The sequence below is a fragment of the Acinonyx jubatus genome, chromosome E3 (genome assembly GCF_027475565.1).
Source record: "Acinonyx jubatus isolate Ajub_Pintada_27869175 chromosome E3, VMU_Ajub_asm_v1.0, whole genome shotgun sequence".
NCBI lineage: Eukaryota > Metazoa > Chordata > Mammalia > Carnivora > Felidae > Acinonyx > Acinonyx jubatus.
This window is the reverse complement of record NC_069398.1, coordinates 15,312,699-15,340,413: the sequence shown is the minus strand read 5'-3', so window position 1 is coordinate 15,340,413 and position 27,715 is coordinate 15,312,699. Positions and strand designations below refer to the sequence as shown.

General features: G+C 48.3%; 3 protein-coding genes and 1 long non-coding RNA gene across 7 annotated transcripts in view; 2 read left to right on the top strand and 2 right to left on the bottom strand.

Moving 5' to 3' along the window:
* The window catches only part of LCMT1 (leucine carboxyl methyltransferase 1), a 40,569-nt gene extending 37,132 nt beyond the window's left edge, over positions 1-3,437 (bottom strand). Inside the window, exon 1 of one of the 3 annotated variants that reach the window (XM_053213026.1) lies at positions 3,153-3,437. In XM_053213026.1, the coding sequence (XP_053069001.1) occupies positions 3,153-3,262 (110 nt within the window). In that variant the 5' untranslated portion in view covers positions 3,263-3,437. Of the gene's footprint in view, positions 1-970; positions 1,585-3,152 lie in introns of those variants that run through there. The other 2 variants (XM_053213027.1, XM_053213024.1) reach the window with 2 other exon arrangements.
* A 6,696-nt stretch (positions 3,438-10,133) lies between these two features.
* On the bottom strand, positions 10,134-15,444 carry LOC128313630 (thyroid receptor-interacting protein 11-like). Its single transcript, XM_053213260.1, has 2 exons — positions 14,867-15,444; positions 10,134-14,769 (listed from the first exon to the last, which is right to left on the bottom strand). Exon 2 carries the CDS (start codon positions 12,307-12,309, stop codon positions 10,774-10,776), a length of 1,536 nt encoding a protein of 511 aa, XP_053069235.1. The 5' UTR covers positions 12,310-14,769; positions 14,867-15,444; the 3' UTR covers positions 10,134-10,773.
* ARHGAP17 (Rho GTPase activating protein 17) overlaps positions 13,622-27,715 on the top strand; it is an 88,962-nt gene continuing 74,868 nt past the window's right edge. For both annotated transcript variants that reach the window (XM_053213259.1, XM_053213258.1), the window contains exon 1: positions 13,622-14,150. In XM_053213259.1, the coding sequence (XP_053069234.1) occupies positions 14,098-14,150 (53 nt within the window). In that variant the 5' untranslated portion in view covers positions 13,622-14,097. The remainder of the gene's footprint in view (positions 14,151-27,715) is intronic.
* Positions 16,088-27,568, top strand: LOC128313631 (uncharacterized). The gene is made up of 2 exons (XR_008294591.1): positions 16,088-20,105; positions 20,274-27,568. It is a non-coding gene; the product is annotated as an uncharacterized LOC128313631 (long non-coding RNA).

Here is a 27,715-nt window from a genome sequence, read left to right as displayed (position 1 = left end):
TCCTACCCTCCCTGCTCTCTGCCTGGGACACCGTTTCCAGAGACATCCACAGGGCTCCCTCCCTCACCTCCTACAAGTCTGTCCCCACCATTGTCCTTCTCAGGGGGCCATCTCAGGGGAAACTCTAAGCTCTACTCAGAGATACCAGCCTAGAGGGGCATCTAAAGGACAGAAAAAAAAAAAAAAAAAAAAAACCCTCAGGTCCTAAGGAAAAACACCCTGAGGACATAGCAGAAATAATTGACCAAGCAAGGTGGAAAGCAGAGATCGGGGTCGAGAGAGGTCGCGCTGCTCACGCATAAGGCGGCGCGGCACCAGGGCGGAAACGCAGGGTGCCACCGTGGCGATGGTGACAGACATGGATGAGAAGAGGTGATCACTACAGACGAGGCGTTCCAGAAAACGAGTGCCCTGTGCGTAGCCTGGGTCCTCCACACGCACCGTGAAGCCGACTCGGCTGATGGCAAGAAGGTCGACACAGACAGGAGGACTGTGGGCCAGGCACCCAAGACATCCACGGATCAGGTGAATAACCAGGAGAAAACAGTAATGAGGAGGAAGAGAGGGTGCTGCACCTGGGGACCATGGATCTCAAAGAAACGGGGGGGTTGGGGGGGTCAAAGAACAAGGACACAAATCTTGCACCCCTGATCCTGAAATCTCATACCCCGGGGTATGAGAAAACAGAGGCACCATCTGAGAGGACTTCAAAAAAGGATATCCCCGGGGAAGGACCAGGGTCAAAGCAAAGAGAGGGAAGAGATGGCTAAGGAGAGGCTGAGGAAAGAGACGAGGCTGGCGATTAAGGAGTGGGAATTTCCCAGGACACAGGGAGGGTCTGGGGAGAGGGGGTCAGGGGTAAACAACAGAGGGAACTGCCTTGGGCGGGCAGCACAGGACGGAGAAGACAAGGAGAGGGGAGATGGGTAGTGGCGAGAGTTAGCGGTCACAGTAAGCGCTGGAAAAATACCTGCGGAATCCCATGGAATTTTTAAGCATAAGCCCAGAATGTCCACTCAGAAGAGTTCTCACTGTAGGACCGCAGGACTGAGAGCACAGGCCCATGCTGATGGTCACGGCACTGACGATGACAACTGGGACAGTGCTGATAATAACCACCAGTCTTCGACCCCTGCCATGTGCCAGGCACTGTGTGGAGCGCGCCACATTTAATCCTGCCGACAGCCGTCTGACACCGTTCACATCACTACTATCCCCGGGAGGGCTCTGAAAGGAAGGAGGGAACAACCTGCAAGAGAAGTAACAAAACCGCACGAGTCCTGGGAAGCTAACTGGCTCCTGTGTTAAATTAGGGCTGTTATGGCCGTAACCTGAGGCGGGGGGAACCAGCCTGATCCACAGGGATGACATATTCAGTAACTGTAACTTCAACCAAACAGTGTTCGGAATGGAGGGAAATCAAAACCAGTAGTAACAATTTATTGAAGGCTTCACGCTGTGCCAGATCCTGTGCTAACTGCCTCGTGTCTGTGATCTCATTGAATCCTTACATCCCGAAGGTGGGTTACCATTGTTATCCCACTTCAAAACTCAGACGACAGACAGCCCACGGTTCATGCAAGGAATCCCTATTTAATAACGTGATCTTTTGACAAGATTGAAGGGTTTAACACATTACGGTGAAGATACCACGGAACTTAAAGGAGAGAGACCTACAACATGTCTTAAAACACTAATTTACGGATTCTCACAATCTTTTTGCATGTTTTTTTCACATGAGGGAAAGGCCAGTGCAAAAGAAGCTTCAATGAAATGCACCCAGATGGCAAACACGCCCAGTCTTTATAGCCCAGGACCTATCCCAGCAGATTCTGATTCCGTGAGTCTAGAGTAGGACGTGAGCATCTGTGGTTTCTTTTTTCTTTCTTTCTTAATTTTTTTTTAACATTTATTTATTTTTTGAGAGAAAGAGACACAGCATGAGCAGGAGAGGGGCAGAAAGAGAGGGAGACACAGCATCAGAAGCAGAGCCCGATCAAGAAACTTGATGCACAATGGTTTAGTGGCAGAGCTAGGATCAGCTTGACAGAGCCTGGCCCCAAGGTCCATGTTTTAAATCACTATGCTTAGTCTCCAAGAACCTACAAAAAGTGCGAGCCTTAACCCAAAACCTTGGCATTCCCCACCTACATTCCCTAGTGGCCCCAGCTTCAAGGGCATTCTACCCATTCCTTTAACAGTTCGCACTCCCCTGCTCTGCCCCAACACCCTCCTATATCTCCGTTTTGCATTCAGCCTTCTGATCTCAGCTTCAACATTATTGCCTAAATTACAAACTCGAATGGCATGCCTTATTTCTCAGCACTCAACACAAAACCGTAATTATGTATTTCACAGGGAATTATTTGCTTCCTGTCTTTTCCGACGAGGTGGTGCTGCCGTCAGATGCCACGTCAGTCCTATTCATCATGTGTTCCCAATAACTGAATACCCACCAACCATTCAAAAAAGAAGGCTTTGGCAAAACGGATACACTCAATAATTTCTGTGGAACGAATGAATAAAGTACACTCGAGCCTCGTGCTTCCAGGTGTGTGATACATGTCTGTGCTCACGATACTGCCCTCACTACACTCCCAAGTATGTAGACCCCTGTGGCATAGAGGCAAGAGCTCTGGAAAATGCTGGCTCTGCACAGTAACATTATGGGGCCCCGGGCAGGCCATTCCCCCCCCCCGCCCCCCCATCTCGATTGGCCTGAGTTTCAGGGGCACGATGGGGATCGTAACAACCCCCAATGAAACGTAACCTATTAAAGAGGAGGAACTTGCACTTCCCCTAACTTCTCAAGACTATAATTATTTGCTTCACTGTCTGTGAAGTCAAGTCTGTCTCCCAGCAAGACTTGAGCCTCACGAAGGCCACAAGACCCCGTTCGGCTGGTTTAGGGCCGGATTCCCAGTCACGCTCTCCCCAGGCCTGACACACGGCAGAAGTGAGACAATTACCAGTTAAATAAATGAACCGCTGCTCTGTGCACTTCACAGGTGTGAAACCAGGGTCGCCCGAAATTGACGGGTACCTTCTGGCGCACCAGGATGTTCCTAATACCCTGGGATCACAGGCCCGCCTCCCACCTACGCCCCAGCCCCCCAGGGACGCCGGCCCCTAAGCCCCCGCCCGGCAGGTACCTCTTGCATATAGAAGCATCTTCGCAAGTGCCGCGCACCCCCTCGTCGTCTGGGTCCGCCGAGGAGGTAGAAGAGGCGGAGAAAGAGGGCCTCCTCAGGCTAGCGGCCATGGGCGTGGAGGTTCCGGGGTGCCGTGCCCACCGGGGACATGAAAGCGAGCTCCACAAACGCCCTGGAAAGGAGCGAGCCTCCGAGAAGGCTGGAGAGAGGGGCTGGGCTCCAGCGGCCTCAGCGGGCGCGGCTCAGTGACGCCGCTCACGTCAGCTGCCCCAGCAACCTTCCCGCTGATTGGCGCCTCTGCCCAGACGCTCATTGGACAATTTCTCCGCCCCCTTGGCCCGCGGAAGGGCTCATTGGATAGCTGCATTGGCCCCGCCCACACCACCCGGAAGTACGTTAAGGAGGGGAAGGAAACAAGTGGACGCAAAACGAGAGCGCCGCAATGCTTTCTGGGAATTGTGGTCGTGGGTGCGCTGAGAGTGCATTGGGTATTCATTTATTTATTTATTTACTTATTTATTCATTTATTCATTTGTGTGTGTGTGTGTTTATTTATGAGCGAGAGAGAGAGAAAGAGAGAGAAGACAAGTGGGAAGGTCACGGGAAGGAGAGAGAAAATCTGCAACAAGCTGTATGCGCAGCACAGAGCCTGACGCTAGGCTCCATCTCGCCACCGTGAGATCACGACCCCAACTGAAATCAGGAGGCGGTCGCTTAACCCACTAAGCCACCCAGGTACCCCAGGCTTTGGGTTTCTTATTGCTGGTCAGAAAATTTTATAACTGTGATTCACGCAGGGCGGGAGAGCTAGCAGGATGCTCAGCTTTGGGTCGAAGGGCAGAGAGTCCAGCTGGAGGAAACAAGTGTTCGCGTTGCAGTTAGTCGGGGCTCAGTCTCATTCGACAATTGAACAAATGTTCACTGAGTGCTGACTCTGCGCCAGGAGCTGTGCTAAGTAAGGGCTTTGCGCACATAATCGCCTTTCAAATGTGGAGGAAGGAACGTGTGGGAAACTGGTACAATGGAAAACTATGTTGCAGTGTAAATGCACCCAGAGCTGCCAGTTACAAGCATCACTGGCTGAATTTAAGGACATAATATTCAGTGAAAGAAGGGATGTAACACTTTTATAAAGTCCAAACCAAGAAAAACGGATGTTAAGAGATACACACATATGTATGATAAAACACTCTACAGAAAAATAAAGGAATGGCGGGGGGAGGGAGGGAGACAGTAATCACCACACTTGTGACCTTTAGAGAGTGGAGAGGATAGAACACTGAAAGGGAAGGGTTACTTAGGCCCTTCAATAATTTCTCAAGTCGGGGTGGTTCACATGTGTTTCATTATTACACATACCGAAGACATTCATTACATATATTTTGTACTGGCCTTCTAAAACATTTTCTAGGTAAGTAGTGTGATTGTATGTTCCATTTCTCTATCTGTCAGGAGCACTGAACAGACATACTCAAACTTTAAGAACCATGGATCACACAAACACACACACACACACACACACTCAAAATAACAACAAAAACTCAGTGCACATATCTTCGGGCAAAATCATATATCAAAAGCTTGCTTAGTAGTCATTGGAGGGATAAGAGCTCATTGATACCCAAGGTAGAAATGACAGTGGGGAAGACTGAGGTTCGGAAGGCTTGCCAGGGGGAGTTGTGATGAGATGGAATACACCACTTTCTCTGAGTCGTGCTCTGCCAAGAGGGTAAATGCAAAACACTGAATAAGCATAGTCTCCCAGCTTGGCAGTGTACACATTCCACGGGTGTCATAAGTAGAAAGTGTCATTGGTGAGTAGTACAAGGTGCCAATCCCGTAGGTACGGACGGTAAGGCTCAGGGTAAGGGGAAGAAGGTGGAGACAGATATCCTGGTACACCTGTGTCGTTTGACAAGCAAAGAGTGTTCTTTGCTGAGCCTTTGATTCAGAAAAAAGCTCGTGATTCAGAGGACTTTGTCATTTTTCACCGAGGACCTCCCCTGGGGTTCCTGCAGGCAGGGCCAATTCATTTCATTTAAGTTTCTGGTTGAAGAGCTAGACCTTTATGACTGAGGAGTGGAGGCTAGAAGCGGCAAGCTTAGCCAACTCAGGCTGTGTCTTGCCTCCCAATATGAGGCTACACCGCGGTTGTCATGAACAACGTCATGAGACAATATCAGAGAAAGTTCACCACCTAATTTGCATCTTCTGACAAAGACAAACTTACATTTAAAACCCCTGTGAACATTAATATTGGGACCAAAAAGCAGGCATTAATCATGAAACTTCTCCGAGAGAGGCTGAAGTAGACATTTGTGGTTGTGTCTTTCCAGTATTTTTTTCTTCTATGACAGCCTGAGTTTATTATGGGGAGCTTTCAGCCCATGGGGATCAGTTGAGGGGTGCCTGGGTGGCTCAGTCGGTTGAGCATCTGACTCTTGATTTGGGCTCAGGTCATGATTCCAGGGTCCTGGGATTGAGCCCTGTGCTGAGGGTGGAGCCTGCTTAAGATTCAGTCTCCCTCCCTCTGCCCCTTTCCCCACCTTGCACTCTCTCTTAGAAAAAAAAAATCAATATAAACCCTGGTACCCTTAAAACACCTGGGATCCCAACAAATTTAAAGACGGTAAATAGTTTGCTCTTTCTTATAGATTTGGCTAATGGGTTCTGTTCAGAGCCGATTTCAATGTCCTCTCAGCCACCTTTCCCTTGACCTTGAAGGGGACATATTTTACCTTGTTATTCACAGGGCACCCAAACCCTTCTGCTATCACATGTCATCTTTGCAGGCGGGATCTTAACTTAACTTAACCCATCTTTCTCTGGGAGCACAGGTATGACATCGCATGTATGAGGACATTTGTTGGGACATACCTACCGTGAGGACACGTTTGTTGAGGACATACAAGTCTAAAATCTTTCAGTATTTTTTGGGTCCTGGAGGCAACATATTCCTTGTTGATAAATTTTACTTCAGCCCATTTATACTGTTACTTGTAAATCAGATGACATTGAGTGGGCCTCCACCCAAACAAAGCAGCTGGAGAATACTCTACTCCCATATAGACAAATATATGTATGTGTCTTCCTTTGGCCACAGCCTCCAAACCCACCAATGTCTACCCTGGTAAGAAGTAACCATTGTTTTGGGGTGCCTTGGTGGCTCAGTCAGTGTAAGCATCTGACTTTGGCTCAGGTTGTGATCTCATGCCTTGTGATCTTGTGGCTCGTGACCTCTCAGCTCTTGAGTTCAAGCCCTGCCTGTGTCAGCGCAGAACCTGCTTCAGGTCCTCTTTCTCCCTCTCTCTCTGCCCCTCCCCTATTTTCACTCTCAAAAAAGACAAATAAACATAAAAAAATTATTGAAAAAAAAGTAGCCACTGTTTTTTTTAATTAAAAAAAATTTTTTAATGAATACTCATTTTTGAGAGACAGAGACAGAGCATGAGCGGCGAAGGGGCAGAGAGAGAGGGAGACACAGGATCTGAAGCAGGCTCCAGGCTTCCAGCTGTCTGCACAGAGCCCGACGCGGGGCTCAAACTCACAAACTGTGAGGTCATGACCTGAGCCCAAGTTGGACGCTCAACCGACGGAGCCACCCAGGTGCCCCTAAACTTTTTTTTATGTTTATTCATTTTTGAAAGACAGAGAGCACAAGTAGGGGTGGGGTGGAGAGAGAGGGGGACACAGAATCCCAAGCACCTCCAGGCTCCGAGCCGTCAGCACAGAGCCCGACGCGGGGCTCGAACTCACGGACCGCGAGATCATGACCTGAGCCGAAGCCGGATGCTCAACTGACTGAGCCACCCAGGTGCCCCATATGTAGCCACTGTTTTCAGTTTGGTGAATACCTCTGCAGTCATTAAAAGACAGTCTTTTCAAATATTAACAAGTTTTTATTTAACTTAACCAAAACTTAACTTAAACCAAAACTATAAATTTATTACATTTCGCAAAAGGCCATTTTGTGATAAGGTACACACACATAGTGACTTGGTTTCTTTCAAGTACTGTCTCCTCTCTGGCTTAAGAATCCTGTATTGCTTTGAAAGGTCTTTGGCCAGGTCAGTCCTGTTCCCAGGTGACAGTATTAATGGTGTTGTATGTGGGTAAAGTGTCAGTCACAGCATTTAGAAGATGATGCCCACCCCCATCCGTTTCCGGTCCAGGTGGGTTAATAAGAGACACAGCAGTGGCCGTGGCTTGGGAAATCCCATCTGTTTTTCTGGGTGTGGATCCAAGGGTAGTTTTAAGACATGGTGGTACTTTTTCTAAAGCCAGTGCTCAGCCTTCTGCTGAGTCTGGAGGCTTCATGTCATAAGCAGGGACCTTGGGTGGTGGAAAAGCTAATTGAGGTTCCGTTTTTAGAAATTTTACAAAAAGTCCTGGAAAAGAGTTACCGGGCATGGATTGGTGATTCGGTTTCACAGGTGCGTCGGGGGCACCTTTGGGTCCAAACCACCCAGTCATCCATCCGGTGACACCACCTTGTTCCTCATTTCTTCCTCTTTGATACCCAGGCTGCATCCCATCAGCCATCAAGCTTCACGACGTCCGTGTTCCTGTGCTTGAACATATCCAGTTAAGAGTTTCCTTATCAGGATTCTATCCACCTCTCGGCGTCAGTGAGTTCATTAATTTCTTGTGCGCATCATCCGGTATTTCCTGTTGGACCTCATTTTGCGTTTTGAATTCTTCAATTTGGTCTTCCTGCGGATCCAAGACAGCATCCGCTTCGGTTAATTGTCCCTGCAATGACATCAGTTTTCCTTGTAGGGTGTCCGCTTTTCCCATCCATTCGGCTGCTTCCAGCTTTAGCTTAGCTAGTGCTCCAGCGTGCTGCTTTTTTCTTGTTCCTGGGAGGCAGAAAGCCAGAATACGCTTTCATCTTTTTGCCTGGTGACCACGTGTAATTGCTCCTGCGGTGACGCTGTCTGCGGACTGGCTCGATGGCTCGCATTGTCCATTGCATTGGAAGACACAACTAGCTTCTCCTCCAATACCATGGTCTTCTTTCTTAGTTTAGCCGCTCCGTATTCTGCGGCCAAAGCACTGCGCTTACGAGAATCTTCGGATCCCAAAGCGTGGCGCTGTGATCTCTCCAGCTCCTGCTTTAGGTGTCATTCTTCTTCACGTGGATGTTGGATCTCATTCTGGAGGGCACAGGTTTCCATTTCTTTGTTTCGGGGCCCACATGACTTCATCTCTCTTCCCGCTGGCACATCGCTGTCTTGTCCTGAATTGATGTAACTGCATTTACAAGCTGATGTAATTCCCCGGTCTTGCCCTGTTGTCTTTCAATAGCCCTTTCAAAGCAAGCACCTTCTCTTTCATTGGAGCACGCTAGGATTCTTCCTCTCTCTGCACCATTAAAAGCTGCGTGTTGGGGCGCCTGGGTGGCGCAGTCGGTTAAGCGTCCGACTTCAGCCAGGTCACGATCTCGTGGTCCGTGAGTTCGAGCCCCGCGTCAGGCTCTGGGCTGATGGCTCAGAGCCTGGAGCCTGTTTCCGATTCTGTGTCTCCCTCTCTCTCTGCCCCTCCCCCGTTCATGCTCTGTCTCTCTCTGTCCCAAAAATAAATAAACGTTGAAAAAAAAAATTAAAAAAAAAAAAGCTGCGTGTTTGTCTCTGGTAGTGCTTGATTTTGTGTCTCCCGTTCTCTAGATGTTTCCACTCTTGTTTCATTGTCCTGTTTTAGTTTACACACGTCCATTTCAAAATTTGATATTCTCTCCTTCATTTTTGTTACTGCCTGCCTCCAAAGTTCCTTTTCACCCACTTCGCCGGTGAAATTCTCGTTCAGGGGAAGCAATTCATCACGTTTTCTGCTTTGGGAAAACAGGAGCTGTTTTTCCTGAAGTAAGTTTGGTAAAACATCTCGCTTCTCCTTGAGCTGCTTGATCTCCGAATCGGGGTGTTCGTGTTGTTTTCTTTCCAGTTCTGAAGGGGCAGCAGTCGAAGCAGACAATCTCTGGTTATCGTCCTGGAGGGTTCTCATTGTGGCATCTTTTTTCCTGCATTGATTTTCTTAGCTCTTCTGCCTCTTAATGGAGCAATCGTTAAGACTCACTCGATACATCAGACTTAATTGCCTTAAGAGAGCCTGCTGACTCGGATGATTCGGTGGAGGGCTGGAACAAAATGATGGCGAATTTCCCTAAAAGCAGATCCTTGCCATTGCAGAGCTCTGCGATGCTAGGCTGAATTTGTGTCAGTCCTGTCTCTGAATTTTTTTAGTTTGATTTCGTTTCCTTCGTGACTCTGGACCAGGCCAATACAGGTGATCTGTAGTCTAGGATTATTGTCACTGTCAGTTAGAACCCTCGGCTGAAGTTGTTGAAGATGTTTCTGAAGCTGGGGTGACTCCCGCTTCGTATTTCGTACCGAAGTCATCAGGTGCTATTTCCATTCTTCCATGATCTTAACCTGCTGTTTTAATTTGTCCCGTTCCTGTAGAAGCTCCTTGACCCCATCGATACTAACACCTGTAACCTCATCAGCAGTGCCGGATATTTGGAAAATTGCCAATAAAGCCTGACATTTCTGCCTTAATGCATCCACTTCAATGTCTTTTTCTTGAATAACGTGTGATAAATTCTGAATCGTTTCTCTAAACACGTCCTGGTCGCTAGACTCAATTCTAGTGAAGATTTTCATCTTACAGCTTCATGAGATAGGCTTCTTTGGCAACCATTCTATCTGTCATTTTGTGGTACTCTCTGTTCAGATTGCTGTTTTGCCTAGTTCTCCTGTAAGGCAGCTAATACTTGTTCTCTTTCCAAAGCATACCTTGCAACTGCTGCTGAAGGTTTGCCACATTCTGGTTGTAGGAAGCCACAGACGTCCTGCTGGGGCGGTCCTCTATCTCCAAATCTTTTTGCCGGATAATCTGAGTTAGTTTACCAGTCTCATCTTTGGATGGGTGATCAGTCTGTTCAGTTAATCAGATGTTCTTTTCAGTGAGGAGTTTAATCTCCAATTCTTTTTTTTTTATGTTTTATTTATTTTTAATCTCCAATTCTTGTCCTTTTGTTCCTTTTACTTAATCTTTCAGTTTCAGCTTTAGATAAATCATGCTTTTCACTTCCGTTTTTCTACAGGAAGATGCTGAATCGTTGTTACTTGAAACACATCAGAATGTGTTGCAGGAATGTGCTGGGTTTTTTAAAGATCTGGGTTTTCATTTGCTCTATTGTGTTCTGCAAAATCTTAATCTCCTCATCTTTCACTGAAAGGAGCTGAGCGTGTTTAATGGTCACTTGCTCATGCTGGTGTGTGAGATCATCTACCCTCCGTTTCTGGTCTTGTAAAGCATGAAGCCATTGCAGTTTACCCTGGCGTTGATCCTCAATGATCTTTTGTTGTTGTTTGATTTCGTCTTCCAGACAAACTCTTTCTACATTCAGCTGATACACCTCGCATTCTAGTTCCATGATACTGTCTTACGTTTGCGGGTCGACCACAGGTACGGTTTGGCTGTCTTCTCTCAGACACTCCAGTTCGTCTTGCAGAAATTCATTCTCTTCTCTCGTGGATGCAAGACGAACATCTTGGTCCTCCACGGTTTGCTGTAAAATTTCATTTTCTCTTAAGACTTGGACGTACTTCTCTAATAGCTCCTAGAGCTCTGGCCTTCTTTCAAGTTTTTCGATACAGATTTCTTTCTCTTTAATAAGTTGTGTCAATCGCTTATGCTCCTCCAGAGCAGAGGAGAGCATTTCCTTAGTTTCTCTATGGTCGGCATCCATCTGCTCAACACTCTTTTTGAGTTGTAGTATTTCATCGTCTTTGTCTTGACTGCGTTGAATTAAACACTCCTGCTCTAACTGGGAGGAGGATTTAGACAAGTGATACGTGTTGGTCGGTTCTTTACTAGCTTGCTCATACCTGGCTGTTTTCTCCAACAGCTTCTTTTCAGCCCGGCACAATTTTACGATTAACTGTCCTTTTTCTATTTTTAAGGCCCGCGTAATAGATTTTGTTTCCAGAGAATTCTTATGGTTACAGACAGTAGTTTCTTCCAGCCGACGTCTTACGTCTTCAAGCTCCAAAACCAACTTTCCATTTTCCACCTTGAGATTGCAAGCAGCTTTCTTTAAATGGCCATTCAGCTCTTCCATTTCTGAAAGGCTTTGCTGCAACTTTCTAACTGTCGTTTCCCTCCCTGGAAGCGAGTCATCTTCAACAGTATTGTCAGAGTCTTGATTAAGAGACTGTGCTGGCTCCTTCTCAGCTCTAGCAGATTCCGCCTCGTCTTGTTTAATATGTTCCTTAAGTTCAACGTTCTCCTTCGGGATGTTTACATTATGTGTTTGCGACGGATCTGACCGATGCAAATCATTAACAGCCAGTTGACTTTGAGGTGATTCTTCGTTTTGCGCATCTAACTCTTTAGCTCTGTCCATTTGCTCATCCTCAAATGGACAAGCTCTCTTTTCATCATTGAGATCGTGTTCCACTTCGCCGTTGATGCCGTTGCCTTCATTTTGTGGTTCTGATAGCTGACCTTTCATCAAAACCCTGGGCTGTGTAGTTTGTTTCTGTCCATCGAACTCCCCCAGCTCTGCTGTTGGGAGTTCCTTCTCGGTCCTACCCTGAGTGGATTTTTGTCCGTCGGCCTCCAAGTCACATCTTAAATGCTCTCCTTCTGAATCCAAATTCACACCTCCTGGAGCCGTACGTTCAATCACTTCCTGCTCATGGCTCACTTTCCAAAGTGCCAGTTGAAGTGCTTCCCGTCCTTGACCTAATGAGTTTTCTTGTTCTAAAACGTAGACTCGCTCTTCAAGTTTCGGATCGTCTCCAATGAGATTGTCACCCTGGGTTGAGCTACACCGTGACGTCATCTCCTTCTCCACATCGGACAGCACTTGCCGCAGTCCAGACACTTCTTCCACCGCTGTACTCTCGGAAAGAACTCTTTCCTTTTCCGTCACTGTATCACTTTGCCTCAAAACGGAAGGCTGCGATTCACATTCTTCAATCCTCTCTTTCTTTTCCTCATGTATCCGGTCCCATTCTCTCCTTAAAGCGTCTCTCTCACTTTCTACCGAAGATAATTTGCTATTGATGTATTTGACGGTGTCCTCAAGTTCTTCAATTTTCCTGGTAGACTCCACTTTTTCAGTCTGTAGCACTTGAATGGTGTTTTGCATATCCTCAATGACAGACTCCTCAGCTGCTCTGAGTCCGGAGTTGTCCTTCTCTAACAGATTTTCCAGTTCTTTGATTCTTTTTTCATAGCCTTTTGACTTTTGACGGTACCTGCGACGTATTTCTGCCAGTGTCTGTTGATAGATGTTCTGCAGTACTGCCTTTTCAAGTTGATGGTCATCAATTGCCTCATTTCGATTCTGTTCAAGTTCCCTGATGGTAACCTGCAGTTTGTAGATTTCATTTTGCTCGGCGCTATTCGCTCCCGGTGCTGAAGACTGGGAAAAATGCTTCCAATGCTAACTTCAGCCTCCAGTCTTAAAACTTCATTTGACAGTCTGCTTATTTCTTGTTGTGACCAAATTAGGTCAGCAAAGTCCAGGTCATCCCCCGGGAAGCTGAAGCAAAGTAGTTGATACCGTAACCCAAGGAAGGTGATGCTGTGGTTGATTGAAGGGCTGATTGGAGCTTCAGCAACTGGTTCTTGAGCCCTATCTGTCTCACTTTAAGAAGTTTCATTTCTACCTCTTTCTGTTGTAGCTGATGTCGGTAGCTAAGAGTCTGCCGCTTTATTTGAAGCTCCGAGGCTTCATACTTCTCTTCCAGGTGACTACAAAGACTTTTAAGTCTCTGATTCTCCGATCTTAAGGTTTCCCGACTCACTTCACTCTCTTTTCGGTCAGAGTCAGGCCCTTCTCCCACCTTTTCGGTTCCCTTCATCCTCACATCTTTGATGACCCCAGAGATGCGGTCAGTGAAGGAAGTCACACTGCCACCCACTTGCTCTAGGGCCCAGGCCACCAAACGAAAAGGATATCGCTGCGGGTCACGGAACTGACCTGGTCTGCTCTGCAAAAAGCGTCCAGTGCAGTCGGTCAATCCCTCTAAGTGTCTCCGAAGGAAGGCCTGTGCCAGACTAATAATCAAAACACAATCAGGCGTTTCTAGGCAACGCCACACCGCACACGGGGCTGCTAGGGCCCGCATCACCCATGCCCACGACCTCCCACCCCTTACCCTCCCCCCAATGCCCCGGGGGCCATCCCTGGCGGTCCCCATTGCGTGTGAGCACCTGCGGTCAGAAAATGAGCCTCGCCCTCGACTTTCCCGCAAAGTCAGATCACAGTACACAGGGCTCTGTAGTTTGTGGTTTCCACGCAATGATTTCTTTTAATTGACATAAAACATACACAGTGACACGCACCCATCCACCTAGGAGCGTAGACAAATGTCTACAGCCGCACCTCGGCACAACCTAAGGTGGGCATCCGGAGGCTCCCGCGTACCCCAACCCCCTCCCGTCTTCCTCCCCCCCTCCCCCCGTCCCCACCCCTGCGCGTAACGCCCCGGGCCAGCCCTGCGGGGACAGTGCGTCCCACGCCCGGGTGTGGCTGTTCCCTGCCGCCAAGACCGCGGGGTCACGCCGCTGGCGCCTGCCGCCCCCTCCCACCGGTGCGCGGCCTAGCCGGCCGGGGAGTCAAGAACGCGGGGGCGCTGGGACGCGGGGTTCCGCACGCTCAGCGGGGCGGCGGGGGGGTGGGGGCTGGTCGTTGGGGGCCAGGCCGCGCGCCGCGCCCGAGCCTGGCGCTCGTCTGCCAGCCCGGCCCCGCGCGCCCCCAGCGGGCGGCGCCGCTGGAAGTGACGCGTCAGGGCGGAGCTCCAGCCCAGAGCCGCCGACGCTGCTGCCGCCGCCGCCGCCGCCGCCTCCTCGGGGGGGAAGCGATGTAGCCACGCCAGGCCGTCCCCCGAGCTGCCCGGCCGGAGCCCCGCAGGCCGTCGCTGTCGCCGCCATGAAGAAGCAGTTCAACCGCATGAAGCAGCTGGCCAACCAGACGGTGGGCAGGTGAGTGAGCCGCGCCGGGCCGGCCTGGAGCGCGCGGGCCGGGGACCGGGGGTCGGGGTCGTGGCCCGGGCCGGGACGGGCCGGCTGCCCCGCGGGGCCCCGCGCTCCGGCCCGGCCGCCCGCCCGCTCCGCGCTGGGTCCGCTGCGGGCCAGGGACGAGGGCTGCGCCACGCCGCGGCCTGGCGCCCAGCTCGGGCCGCCGCCCGAGCTCCCGGGAACAGCGGGGCGGGCCGACCTCCCGGGACACTCCCCGCGCGGGTCCCCGCTGCCCATTGTCCCGGCCCCGCTGAGCATCGTCCTCTGGGGTCTGGACTCCAGCTTTCCCCGGGCCTTCCCCCCTCTCCCGGGGCTTTGCCTTGGGCGAAAACTCGGCTAACTGGTGTGCCCGAGGCCGGGCGGGCGCGGTGCTCTGGGGGGCGGCATTCTCAGCCTTTCCGGGTCGCCGGCCGCTGCCGACCGACCGTCCACCTCCAAGTGCCTGATGGCAGTAAATAAGCAAGGGGCGATCAGAGCCCATCGGAGCCGCTTAGGGAGACTCAGGACTCCCTTGGAGGGACTTTGGAGGGTGTGCCGTCTCCCAACCGTGGCCCCTATGGACCGGACTGCTCAAGTTCTTGACCTGTAGACATTTGGAACCGGGAGGAAAGAATTGTGGAAACGCCTTGGGCAAATGGAGAAACAAAAAGAGGGGGGGCTTTCAAAACAGCTTTTCTCACCTTTGATTGGGGAGCAAATCCTTCTCCAGGTTTCTCTGGTATCGCTTTAATGCTTGACAGGAAACGATCGATGATGGAATGACAGAAGAGACCGGAGTTTGTAGTGGTTTTGAGAGCCTCTGGAGGTTGATCATCGTGTGCTGTGTTATCTGGGGGTAAATCTTTCAAGGTCTTTCAGGGCAGTGAGCTGTCCTGTCCCTGCTGACTGTTTATTCTGAGAAGAGGTATGAAAGTGTGACTTTTTCATCGCTTTTTCTTCTTCTTTGTTTTCAACAGTTGAGTAAAAGGGGGAGTTTGGTTTGGCCAAAGCACGTGGGGACACTTCTTTTCTGTGTGTGTCTGAAAATACTTTTACTTCCCCTTGAGCTTTCTATATTTGCTTTTTACAGTTTCGTTTCCCCACCTAACTTTTTTGCTTAGTTTTGTTCAATTTCGTTGCTACTCCCACCCTATTATCTTCCTGTGCACTTATCCTGTTTCCAGAGTGGATCCCTGTCCCTAGAGCCTAGCAGTGCCCACTTTTCTGTCATTTGTAGGAAAATGATAGAAATAACGAGTGCCAAGTGGAAGGCAGACGGAATAGTAGTGGGGCCCAAAGCTTCAACCCAGCATCTGTGAATGAGTTACAAGATAACTCCTTAGGAGTTTTCTTCCCCCCCACCCCCCCACCCCCCAGCATTCTCAGTAACATGCATTGTGAAATCAGTATTTAGTGAGTATCAAGACACATCTGTCACATTGTCGTTCTGGCCAGTTTGTACATCTTATGAGGAAAGGGGTGTTTGCTCTTTTTGCACAAAGTTCTGAGACTTTTCAAGCTATCAAGCCACTCAGGGTCTCTTTGGCTCCAGCTTCCTCTGTGGCAGCTTCTCTCTTCACACTTCCGAATTACAGCCATATGTGCCTCCTTTCGGTTGCCAGAGGCCGCAGAACTTTCTTCCCTGTCACCCTCTACCTGGAAGTCTCCAAAGCTCCTTTCGCCTCACCTGCCGCATACCTGCCTCCTACTCATTCTTTAGGTGTCCAGGCAAAGGTCTCTGCCTCTAAAAGACCTTCTCTGATGCTCCAACGTGGATTGGGAGTCCCTCTCCTGGCCACTTACATACGTCCACATGGCACCTGTTTTTCTATAATGCAACGCCTGTTTACTTGTAAGTATTCTCCATTAGACTGAATGCCTTGAGAGTCCTTGCCATCTTTCTCTTTCATTTGCCAGCTCTGCTGTGGCCCCTATCATATGGTAGATTCTCCATAAACATTTGTCAATCTAGCACACATCTAGTTCTTACCAGATTGCTCCGGTGCTGTGAGCCCAAGAATGGGAAAATGAAAGCTGGATAGAGTAAATGGTGATTCGTGCTAGGATTGTAATTCTGGCCCTGACCTTTGACTCTGTTTGAAAATCTTTATTGCTAGATGCCAGTGGAAGCAGCAGCTGTTACAGAGCTATTAGGGGTGTGGCAATTTCTGCTCCCAAAGCCAAAACTGTTTACTGGGGAAGCTTTGGCTTTACTGCTGTTGATTCCCTCGACAAGTTTGTATTATTTCCACGTCAATAATGACGAAGGACTAGGGAGGAAAAATGGAGGCAAGAGAGAGCCTAGAATTGTAATTGTGTGTTATTGGCATAGGCATCAGGATTGGGATTTGGGGGGTATTTGGGTCAAGAGGAAAGCTAGAAAGCAGAGAAGTTACCTCTCCCCCCCCGCCCCCCGCCACAGCCAGGAGTGATATTCTGTGTGTGAGTGGCTCGCCCATTGTGTCTGTGACGGATGCATAGAGTTCTGAGTGGTGTCTTGCGAGGAAGTATTCTCTTCCCAACAATGAGGACCTCGTGAGTCACCGCACAGTGAGGTTCTGTGGGATGGACATGTGGGAGAATTCGTAACGGCTAGAAGAAGTTGAGTTCTCATGATGCAGTTTGTGGACAATGGGTGCACGAGTCTGTTTCGGAAGATGGTTTGTGTATCACTGGCGCAAGGATGATGCAGTGGTCTCTTGAGTGGGGTGTCCCAAAGAAGAGAATTAGGATGGCTGATTCATCCGTGCAAGAGAGCCTTATTGAGCCCAAATTATGTGCCGTTGTGGAAAGTAGAAAAGAATCCAAGTGAATACAAACGCAGCTTCTGCCCTGAAGGGGCTCCACAGACTTGTGGAAGAGATAGGCAAGCAAAAATGATTATATACCATGAGGTAAGTCCTTATAGAGGGATGGCCAACACACTAAGTGAAACTCTACTCTTAATGGATGGAGAGAGGTAACACAACAAAAGAAAACCAAAAAAAAAAAAACAGGAGAAAATTTGACCAGAGCCTTTTCCCTCTATTTTTCAACACTTCTTTCGAACTTCTGTTGTATTGAGTAGGTCCCTTTTTTTTTTTTATTAAAAAAAATTTTTTGTAAATATTTATATTTGAGAGAAAGGGTAGACAGAACATGAGCGGGAGAGAGGCAGAGAGAGAGGGAAACACAGAATCCGAAGCAGGCTCCAGGCTCTGAGCTGTCAGCACAGAGCCTGACGCGGGCCTCAAACCCACGAACCGAGAGATCGTGACCGGAGCTGAAGTCAGACACTTGACCCAGTGAGCCACCCAGGTGCCACGTAGGTCTCTTTTGATTGTCAGTCAACCCACCTCGAGGGGCGCCTGGGTGGCTCAGTTGGCTGAGTATCCGGCTCTTGATTTCAGCTCAGGTCATGATCTCACAGTTCCTGGGATCAAGCTCTGTGCCAATGGTGGGGAGCCTGCTTGGGATCTTCTCTGTCTCTGCCCCTTCCCAGCTCTCTGTTTCAGATGAAAAAAGAAAAAAACACACAAAACCCAACCAACTGGAATTGTTATAAGCCAAGCTGCGAATTTGATTGGCTCCTATGTGAGGAAAAGAGTCCAAAAGCAACATAGTTGCAGCCAGGGCTGGCTCCAGGGGTTCCACTCTTTAGGGAAGCTGTGTCGATAAGCAGGAATCGCCCCTCCACCCCCCCCCCCACACCCCCCCCCCCCCCCCCCCGGCTTCCAACGTCTTCAGTTCAAGTCCCAGGGGGACAAAGAATACCTTTCACTGTGGCTAGAGCCCCAGGATTGACTCTGAAGGTATCTGATGGGGTCAGTGGCCTTTCCCTGGACATGGAAATGGAGTCAGCCCCACGCAAGCCACAGGGGCCTAGAATGGGAGGGTGCTGAGCCCCCTCCCCCGCAAGATAACCCGGGTGTTCTTACCAGCAGGAGGCAGGAAGTGTGGTCTTTTCTAGTCCTGCTAAAAGGAAAGAAAGAGCTTTTTGGAAATCCCTGACGCAGAGAATCCAGTAGCTGCGGATGGCAGTTGGCGTGGAGGGTATGGAGGCAGGGGTGCACCAAGGTGGGGAACTTGTGCATTTGGTTGTGAGGTCGATGAGTCCAGGAGGACAGGGATCTGGGGGCCTAATAGCAGAGTTGACTACGTGGGTGAGGCTCTGGAAGGGAGTGTCTCTTTGGATGTCGGCTTCTGCCAAGATGGAAGCTCTCCCTGGAGGCCTGAATGTTCTCCTAGATAGTAGCCTTTAGATAAGTCAGGGTTGCAAACTCCAAGCCTCAGGGGGCCAGGCTAATAAGAAGAAAATAAGAGCGACTTAGACCAGGTGAGGGCCGTGGGAGACTCGACGGCGCCTGTCTTACCAAAGGGCTGTGTGAGAATATGGGCCCGCTGTCGGGCCCGACCTTTGGAGTTGTTGAGAAAGGCCTAAATCCTTCTGGATTTTCATGAAGATGAGGTGGCATTTAATGCCAATTGAAAACAACCACCAGGACCCTGAACGGGACTAAACAAAATACATCTGTGGCCAGATTTGGTCAGTGGGTCACCAGTGGGCAGTTGCTTATGTAAAAGGTTGGGGAGGTGAAGATTCCTGTGGTGATTTTTCTCTTTTTCCTCCTGCACCCCACCCTCCTATTACTACCTTCTGAGTTCTTGGGTTTGTCGACGAGCTCGTCCTTTCCTTTACAGAAACGTTTCAGAGATCCAAGAGTAGCCATCATCACTACTTCTCTCCTGGTTTCGTTTACCAAGTGCTGTACCGAACCACCTAGCCTGGTCTCACCTACTGGTGCTTGTTATCATATCTGGTTTAGAGAGAAGAAAAATGACCTGCCGTTGTCTGCCCGGCCAGCGAGTGGCCGAGGCAGGACTTGGGGCCAGGGTGTGACTCTGGACCCCGTGTGTTTCCGACTGTAGACACTGGGCCGGCTGTCTGCCAGGGAAGGGTTCCTGTGGATGAAATGTCTTTGGTGCTTGCTGACTTGCTGGGCTAGATGCTTTTGAGTCAAGTCTCTCGCTGCCTTCTCAACAGCAACTCCCAGAGGTGATGTTATTTATTCCTGGCTTAATGATGAGGAAGCGAGGACTCAAAGAGGTCATCGGGCTAGTTAATAAGAGCGCTGCCGTTCATCAGAAACCAGGGTTCTGCTTCCAAAGCAGATAGAAGTCCTTACTTCACGCAGGCAACTCTTTCTTTAAGAAACCACGTGTTAGAATTCTGTGTGACGACGCTTCCACAGAATCCTAGAAGCTGAGAGTTGGATGTTGCTCTCGCCCAGGAGCTCCTGCCAGGGATGGCCCCCTGGGGGACATTTGGCAATGGCCGGAGACGTTTTTGTTTTTGTCGTGACTTGGCTCGGGCGTGGGGTGCTCCTGGCATCTGGCGACACAGGCCGGGGATGCTGCTGACCAGCCTACACCGCCCAGGACAGCCTCGCCGCAGAGAATTATCTGGTCCCAAATGTCAAGAGTGGTGAGGTTGGGAAAGCCTGGTCGAGTCCTTTGAGATTCTGGATACGTGAATCATGAAAACCAAAGATCCGTGATGTTTGCCTGCAGGGTGAAGATGTGTTCTGTTTGGTCTATTTCTTATGTGTGGAAGTATTAATGACAATCACTGGCCCACATTTAACACTTGGGAGTTTTCACGTGGAAACCTGGACTTCCAGCTTCTCAAATCTTGCAAGACCTAGCGAAGCCTGGCATCGCGCCTCGCGAGAGTACACGTCGTCGTGGCTGCAGCTGCGTAGGTGCTGTCCCGTCTGGGTGGGGCATCGACCGTCCAGTGTGCCCTGGTCCCTACCTGGCTTGTCCTGCTGGGGTACATTCCTTGCGGACCCCTCCCTGCTCACAGATCTCTCAACAACCTTCTCCAGGAGCGGCAGAGTCTCTGCCTCGTGAGGTAGCCCGTTGCGTTAGGGGCAACGTGAGTCAAAGCCATCTCTGCCCGTGAGTCCCAGGGGAGTCCTCTGCTGCCACACGCATGTGTCTCTCTTCCGCGAGATGGCCCTTTCTGTATTCGGCATCGCAAACCGCAAACCGTGTCCTCGCTCGATCAGCGGTAACATTCTCCACCCCTCACCTATTCGACACCCCGACTTCCTCCGCCTTTTCCAGGGGAGGTGGCTGTGCTTGGTTCGCTTCAGTCTGGGTGGATCCCGTCGAGCCTCTGCATAGAGCAGAGGAGGAGAGGAATGTGTTCTCCCCACGACTTCTGAATCCGAGCTTCCATGGCCTGCTCATCCACTGTATTACCTCCTGTGAAATCAAACAGGGTTGTTTATAGGTGAGTGAAGAAAGCCCGTGGTTCACTGAACCAAGATGAACCCTAAACAGATGTGCTCACGTGTGGCCTTATGGCGTTGGTTTTACACGTGAAGGCAGCATGTTATTCTAAGAGGAAACGATGTCTGTGGTCGTGGTCCACAGCAGCCCCCTGCCCCCGAGATTGGACATGGGTATATGGTATAGGGTCCCAGAGTCAGTATGCACACCACGCAGTCTTGTCGGACTGGAGATGTTTGGCCTTTATGATTCTGTTTCTCTTTCTCAAATGTAGGCAGGTGCCATCGTTATCAATCAAGTGTAGATCCATGTACAAATATTATTACACTCCTATCTGCTGTGTGTGTCTATTTTCTTAAACGTGGGTGTTAAAAGTACAACAGGCCCACAGTCCTTTTTCCAAAACCCTAGGGGCCAGATGAGTTTTGGAATTCAGACGTTTTCAGATTTTATTTTATTTAAAAAAAAAAATTTTTTTAATGTTTATTGATTTTTGACAGAGAGACTGAGCATGAACGGGGGAGAGTCAGAGAGAGGGAGACACAGAATCTGAAACAGGCTCCAGGCTCTGAGCTGTCAGCACAGGGCCCGACGCGGGGCTCGAACTCACGGACCGGGAGATCATGACCCGAGCCGAAGTCGGACGCTTAACCGACGGAGCCACCCAGGCGCCCCTTTTTCAGATTTTAGAAAAGTAAAAATGTACATATGCTGTTACTGTATAATCCATGGTGTGGGTCAGCATCCCTTCATTGAATATGTTAATATTTCTAGAGTGAAAATATAAAGGTACTTCATGCTAAATGGAACACTTAAAGATTGTAAATGGCTTCATATTAGTTCAGGTCAAGTTTTATTACCAAATAAGTTACCAAAAAACCTTGTTTTTTAGATTTCAAAATGATGGATAAGGGGTTATGGAGCTGGTTTACTCAGTAGTAATGCTCCTATTGAGAGAGTCTGAGATGGTTTTTTGTTTTTTTGTTTTGTTTTGTTTTTTTGCCTTTTACTCTACGTAATGCCCCCTTACTCCAAAAAGTTAGAAACCACAATGATGTTCTGTAACTAGGGGGTCACAGACTCAAGTGCTAGGCAGGTAAAATTAATAAGCGAAGGGAAGGTAGATGTAGGGCAGTAGAGAGAGGCGAGGAATAGCAAAACTAGCTCATTGCACGGGCTTGCTTGCTCTTGGCAAGTCTAGTTACCTGTTGACATGGTGAATGTGGGTGCAGGAACACCCACCTTCTCATTTTTAAGGATACTCCAGAACGGTGATTTTTTTTTGTGAAGTTTATTGATACTTAAATATCAGCAATGAAAAAGGAAAAGAAAAGAAACCGCTGGACGTAGGCCAGAGAAAATCTATCTGCAAGCTTTATCTGGCCTTGGGCTGCCTGCTCTGACCTCTAGCTGCGAGACTGATTCTTACCGAATGAAAAGTTGGACCGTGGTGTTTTGGTAGTGAACGCTTTCTCGAGATGGGGATGGGACATTTGCTTTATCACTATTCGTTGTGCTTTACATATATGTCACATAATTTTGCAGTCAGATGCTCTACCCCTAAGCTATACCCCCTATTATATAATTTTGGAGCGTAAAATATTTCAAAAGAAAAACACTGGAGCACTGCCTTATTTTCTAGCCAGTGGGAAGTTTTCTTTCTCATCTATGAATTTGAAAGTTTAATGTTATTTATTTTGGAAAAGGGAATGAGAACCCCAAGTTAAAATAGGGCCCTCTTTTTTAAAAAGTTTGAGTGAAGGGGGGTTAGATTATAATGTCCCTGCCTTTCCAGGGCCACAGTGATCTGAAGTGCCATTGCATGTCCGCCCCCGTATTTGGACTGGGAGGTGTGCCTCATCTTCTGTCCTCTCAGACCGTATCCCTGGTCCTATCCCCATACCTACTGCCACACGGCTGATGACTTTCAACTTGATGTCTTTTCTTTTTTTTTTGAGTTTATTTATTTTGGGAGAGAGAGAGAGAGAGCGAGAGAGAGAGGGAGTGCACACAAGCAGGGAAAGGGCAGAGAGAGAGGAAAAGAGAATCCCAAGCAGGCTCCACACTGTGAGGGCGGAGCCTGACGCGAGGCTCAAACTCACAAACCAGGAGATCGTGACCTGAGCCGAGATCAAGAGTCAGATGCTTAACCGACTGAACCCCTCTGGGTGCTCCTTAATTTTATGTCTCTAGTCCTGGCATCTCTTCATCTCTAGATTGATCTTTGTCTTGAACTTCTCTATTTAAAAGTCCGGCTGAAATTCAGCTCATGAACTGCATCCTCAAATTGGCCTTCTTTCCCTGTATTCCTTAGGCCGTGGGTCAGCAACCTCTGGCCTGTAGGCCAAATCCTGCCCACTGCCTGTTTTGTGAAAAAGGGTTATTGGATCACAGCCACGCACTGCAGCAGCACAGTCAAGCAGATCTCACGGTGACTGTATGGCCCACGGAGCCCATGCTATTTACCGCCTGGCCCTTTGCAGGAAGAGTTTGTGGACACCCGCCCTGGCGCACTGAATGCCGGAACCGCATCTCCTCTGTCACCTGCGATCCCCCTCTTTCTCCTCCATCTTCTTTATATCCAGGCTCTCCCTGCCATCTGGCAGCTCTGCCTCTGGACTGTCTTCTGACTTGGTCTCTGCCTCTTGGTGGCCTTAGTTAGTTCAAGCTTGCGGGGTTTTTTCTTTCTTTCTTCTTTTTTTTTTTAATGAAATGTATTGTCAAATTGGTTTCCATACAACACCCAGTGTTCATCCCAACAGGTGCCCTCCTCAAGGCCCATCACCCGCTTTCCTCTCCCCCCCCACCCCCCATCAACTCTCAGTTTGTTCTCCGTATTTAAGAGTCTCTTCCGGTTTGAACTTTTTTTTTTTTTTTAACCTGGACTCACAATTGTCTTCCAACTGGCTTAGCTGGCTTGAGCTGGATTTTATCCATACGTGGGACATCTGGGCCTCCACTTTGGTCTGACATGGCCAATCCAAATTTTAATGGTCAGAGCTATTCCTCTCAATTATTTTCTTCTGATGAAATCATGGCGTTCGTAGGACATTTTATGTCGTCCTAGTATTGCTAAATTGTCTTCGAAACGATAGTGCTGTCATTGAGTTACAGTGCGGCAAATAATTTACACTGGATTGTATGTCACCGTGCGTGATATGATGAATGTTGTGTTTCACCGTCACGCTGTGCTGACTTTTAGATGCTGTCTTGTAAAAAATCTACCTATTTTAATTTTTTCTGTTAAGGTTGAAATGAATGTGTCCCATATTTGTATTTCTTGATGCGTTTCCTATATGTGTTATTTGGTCATTTAATTGCCAGTTGTCAATTTCATTTTTTAATCACCAGTTTCGGTTCAACACCTGTCTGCTGAGAACCTGTCAATGCTGGGGTTAAAAAGATAACGGATTCCTAGGAATTTGAGTGGGGAGAGAGACCTACAAGCAGATAATTTGAATACAGCCGGTTGTACTTACTCCAGCAGGCCTTAGGAAGTATGAATGCCACATCTTGATTTATTTATACATGACAAGGTAAACAAGTTCACATTCTTCTCAGGTACATTACGTAATGAGTGCAGTGACAGAATCTTGAGGGAACGCATTCACGACTAGGTACAGGTTTGATACAAGATTCAGAAAATAAAGCGGATTCTGTTGAAAATCCGACCGACCCTGTGGTTTATAGAAGAAACTGTTTTTGAATAGGAGGAGCCTCTTTGTAGCCAGCGACACGAAAACAATATTAAGTTCATCTCAGCTCTCCAGGTTTTAAGACTCGTTTCTGAAGTCTTGCTATTCCCTGTGAATTACAGCTTATTAATTACTTGCCTAGACTCCTTCCTTTTGATTGGTCCCAGCATGTTTCTCTCTGTCTTTTCTCACAGTTCTTTTTTTTACGTGTCTTCCTTATCAGAGATACTTCGGCCTAGTTGTCCACTTGATCCCTCCATTCATGTTTCATTAGCAGTTTTTCTGTCATTTCTGAACGGGTTCGTTAAATTTCTGCCTCCTAAAGAGTTTATAGTATAAGCGGTAGACTGAGTGACAAGGTACTCAAATGAAAATAAATGTTCAGAACTGCACAGAAATTCTCCTAAGCAATGACCAGCTCCATTTATAAGTCTACCAGCTTGGACTTCACGTGGTCGCTGGATACTTTGATGCATAGACAGGACTGGCCACTTGAACCCATGCGCATCTGTACCTTGGGGAAATACACGAAAGTACTTCTACTTCACTAGGTACGGTGGGTGCAGGATAGATGTAGCGTGGGCGCTGGCATGGGGTCGCTGAGACGTGCCCAGGGGTCTGTGAAGCCTTCTCTGACATGTGACACTTGAATAATCTTGAGAACAGGAAGGTAGGGGTGATGGGTGGTAGAGGATTCCCAGGGAGAAGAAAAATTCTCGGGGGAAACCTAACCCACTGACCATTTTGTCCTTTAACTTCATGTTTTGTTTGCTTGTTTGTTTACTATAAATTGGAAAAAGACGACACTATCTGATTGCTAGCAGTGGGAAAAGTCTGTCCAGCTCTTATTTTCTAATGAGGTAGTGAACTAATGGCTGTTTGTAGATCCATATGTTCTTAAGTCCAGAGCAATTGTGGTGTTTAAATTCACAAGCCTCTGGATGCATTTCCATCCAATAGATAGAGTAAGTTGGTTCTTAAAAGCTTTGAAGCTCTAAAATCAGGGGACTTAAATGGCTCATAGTTAAGTAACCAGCTCTTGATTTCGGCTCAGGTCATGATCCCACGGTTCATGGGTTCAAGCCCCATCCCGTGTCAGGCTCTGCGCTGATAGCTTGAAGCCTGCTTAGGATTCTCTCTCTCCCTCTCTCAACCCCTCCCCACTTGTTCTCTCTCTCTTCTCTCAAAATAAATCAACATTAGTAAACAAGGTTTAAAACCAGTGTACCCTTATTTTCTTTGCTTAATAAAAACGGACAGCCATCTTCCCCCAAAATAGACAATTTTTAATTTTTTCTGCTAAGGTTGAAATGAATGTGTCCCATATTTGTATGGGAAAATCTGTGGAGGCATCATTTCTCACGGTGAAGCTTATCCTTTCCTTAATTTGCATCATGCTTGTTCATCTCCCCTTAAAACCTTTTCACTACTCTCACGGCTTTTACCTTCTTGGACATGCTAGGATGTGTAACGTTCCTCAAACAACCCCAAGATGGCAGGACTAAAACACACGAACACCTGTGACCGTGGACGTCAACTTTTAGAGACGGGCAGTATTGATCGGCCTTTGTGCTCATCGGTGGAGGACCATTGTTCGAAAAGCTTCCGGGCCAGTTTTGGGGGATCGTGGTTTGAGGACCACTGCAGTAGAATTGGGGGAGCCCATATGTGCAGAAGGTTGAGGAAGCCAAGCTGGTGATTGAGGAGGTGTCCTGTGGTGGCAGGTGAGCCAGGACTGTGGAGGAAGGGGAAGGGACACGAGTGAAAGACGAGGCAGGAAGCAGGAAGCAGGAAGCGATCGCAGCAGCCTGAGGGAGAGGTGATGGCCCCCAGAGCAGGACAATGGCGTGGGACTGACGTGAGAAACTATTTAGCACCATGGCTTTAGGGGCGAAGAAGGGAGGGGTTGGCGTGATTCGGGTTATGTCTGGATGTTATTTACTGAAATCGGTGACGCAGTGATTATTCGCTTTTCCATTCGTTTCAAATGCTTCTCTTTTTTGAACCATAGAATTCTCACACCTGCCTCGACTTTCTGTTGACTTTGTTTTCATTGACACGTGGCTTCGGGTGGGTGTGTTTGTGCGCACCGACACCACACGGTGCTAATAATAACTGTGGATGTGTCATGTGTTCTCACTCTGGCAGAGCTGGGCTCCTTTGGCTTTCCTTTTTCAGTTGCTGTCTCCCATTTCTGTGTAGAAGTGAATTTTGGTATCGTTTCTAGTTCCTAGAAAAATTCTATGATTGTGATTGGTCGAGAGCACATTAATCCATATATTCAGTGGGTCCCTGCTATGGGGTGGGTCCTGAGAACCCAAAAATAAGTAAATCCCAGGCATTGATGGCCTGGCATATCTGTGAACTAAACTTTGGGGAGGATTGATGTCCTTTCCCGTGAGCCTGGCACATCTCTTTCTACACACAAAGGTTTTCTGTGCTTCCTGAGGGCTTTGTTGTCATAGGAAGAGTGCCTGATTAGTTCAGTTGGCAAACGTGAGTGGTGTTCATGTCTGTCTATATCTTTATGTACTAAATAAAGATGTGCTAAATTAGTCATAGCTGATCATTTTTGTGACTTCTTTGAATTTCTGCGTATGTATTATCTATGTTTTTATTTCTCCTTTTCCTTTTCTTTCAGCAATTTCTTTTTCATCCCTCATTTAATTGGTTAGCCTCGAAAATAATGTGTAGCTGTATAATTGTTTATAGCAATATTGTCTAAAGGGCGTGTGATTTCACCCTAATTAGGCGTTCCAGAAATGTGGTAAGGTGAACTCGTGTTTAAATGCGAATGTCCTAATCTGAGTGGTTCTCAGTGGAAATCTACAAGCATTTTCCCTCTGCTTTTGGAGCCACACACCTTGTAGTGTGTCTGATGTTTGAGCCTTTGTTCCAAGGCTCAGTCATAAGATTGGCAGGCGTGTGGCTTAAAGGCAGAATACTGAATTGAGGTAGCCTAACCGTATGGAGAAAACAATCACAGTGCACTTGGACGGAGGAAGGAACTGGAAGAGAAATTTGAAATGCAGCCTATGTGGCAATAGGTTTTTATTTGTTTCGTTAGTTTTAATTTTTAAAAGGTTTTTATTTTTGAGAGAGAGAGAGAAAATGTGAGCAGGGGAGGGGCAGAGAGAGAGGGAGACACAGAATCTGAAGCAGGCTCCGGGCTCTGAGCTGTCAGCACAGAGCCCAGCACGGGGCTCAAACCTACAAATCGCGAAATCGTGACAGGAGCTGACGTCGGATGCTTAATTGACTGAGCCACCCAGGCGCCCCGGCAATATATGTTAATATAACTTCTAAAGAAGTGATCAGCAGGTCACAGGGCAGTGGACTTAACTGCAGCCTTTGACTCTTAGAACAGTCTTTAGGAATAGAAACCTTGCTCCCTGTAGATGTGACATGGAGGTTCTGACGGCCTCTTCCCCCCCCAAAAATCATCCACCCACACAGATGGGCAGAGGATTTCACGGACTCCACAGACCTCTTCAAGCCCACGGCCAAGAACCCCGGGCTGGTTCCTGGAGAGATGTGTAGTCACGGCCCCCACGCTAGAAACACATCTGTGGAGAAGCA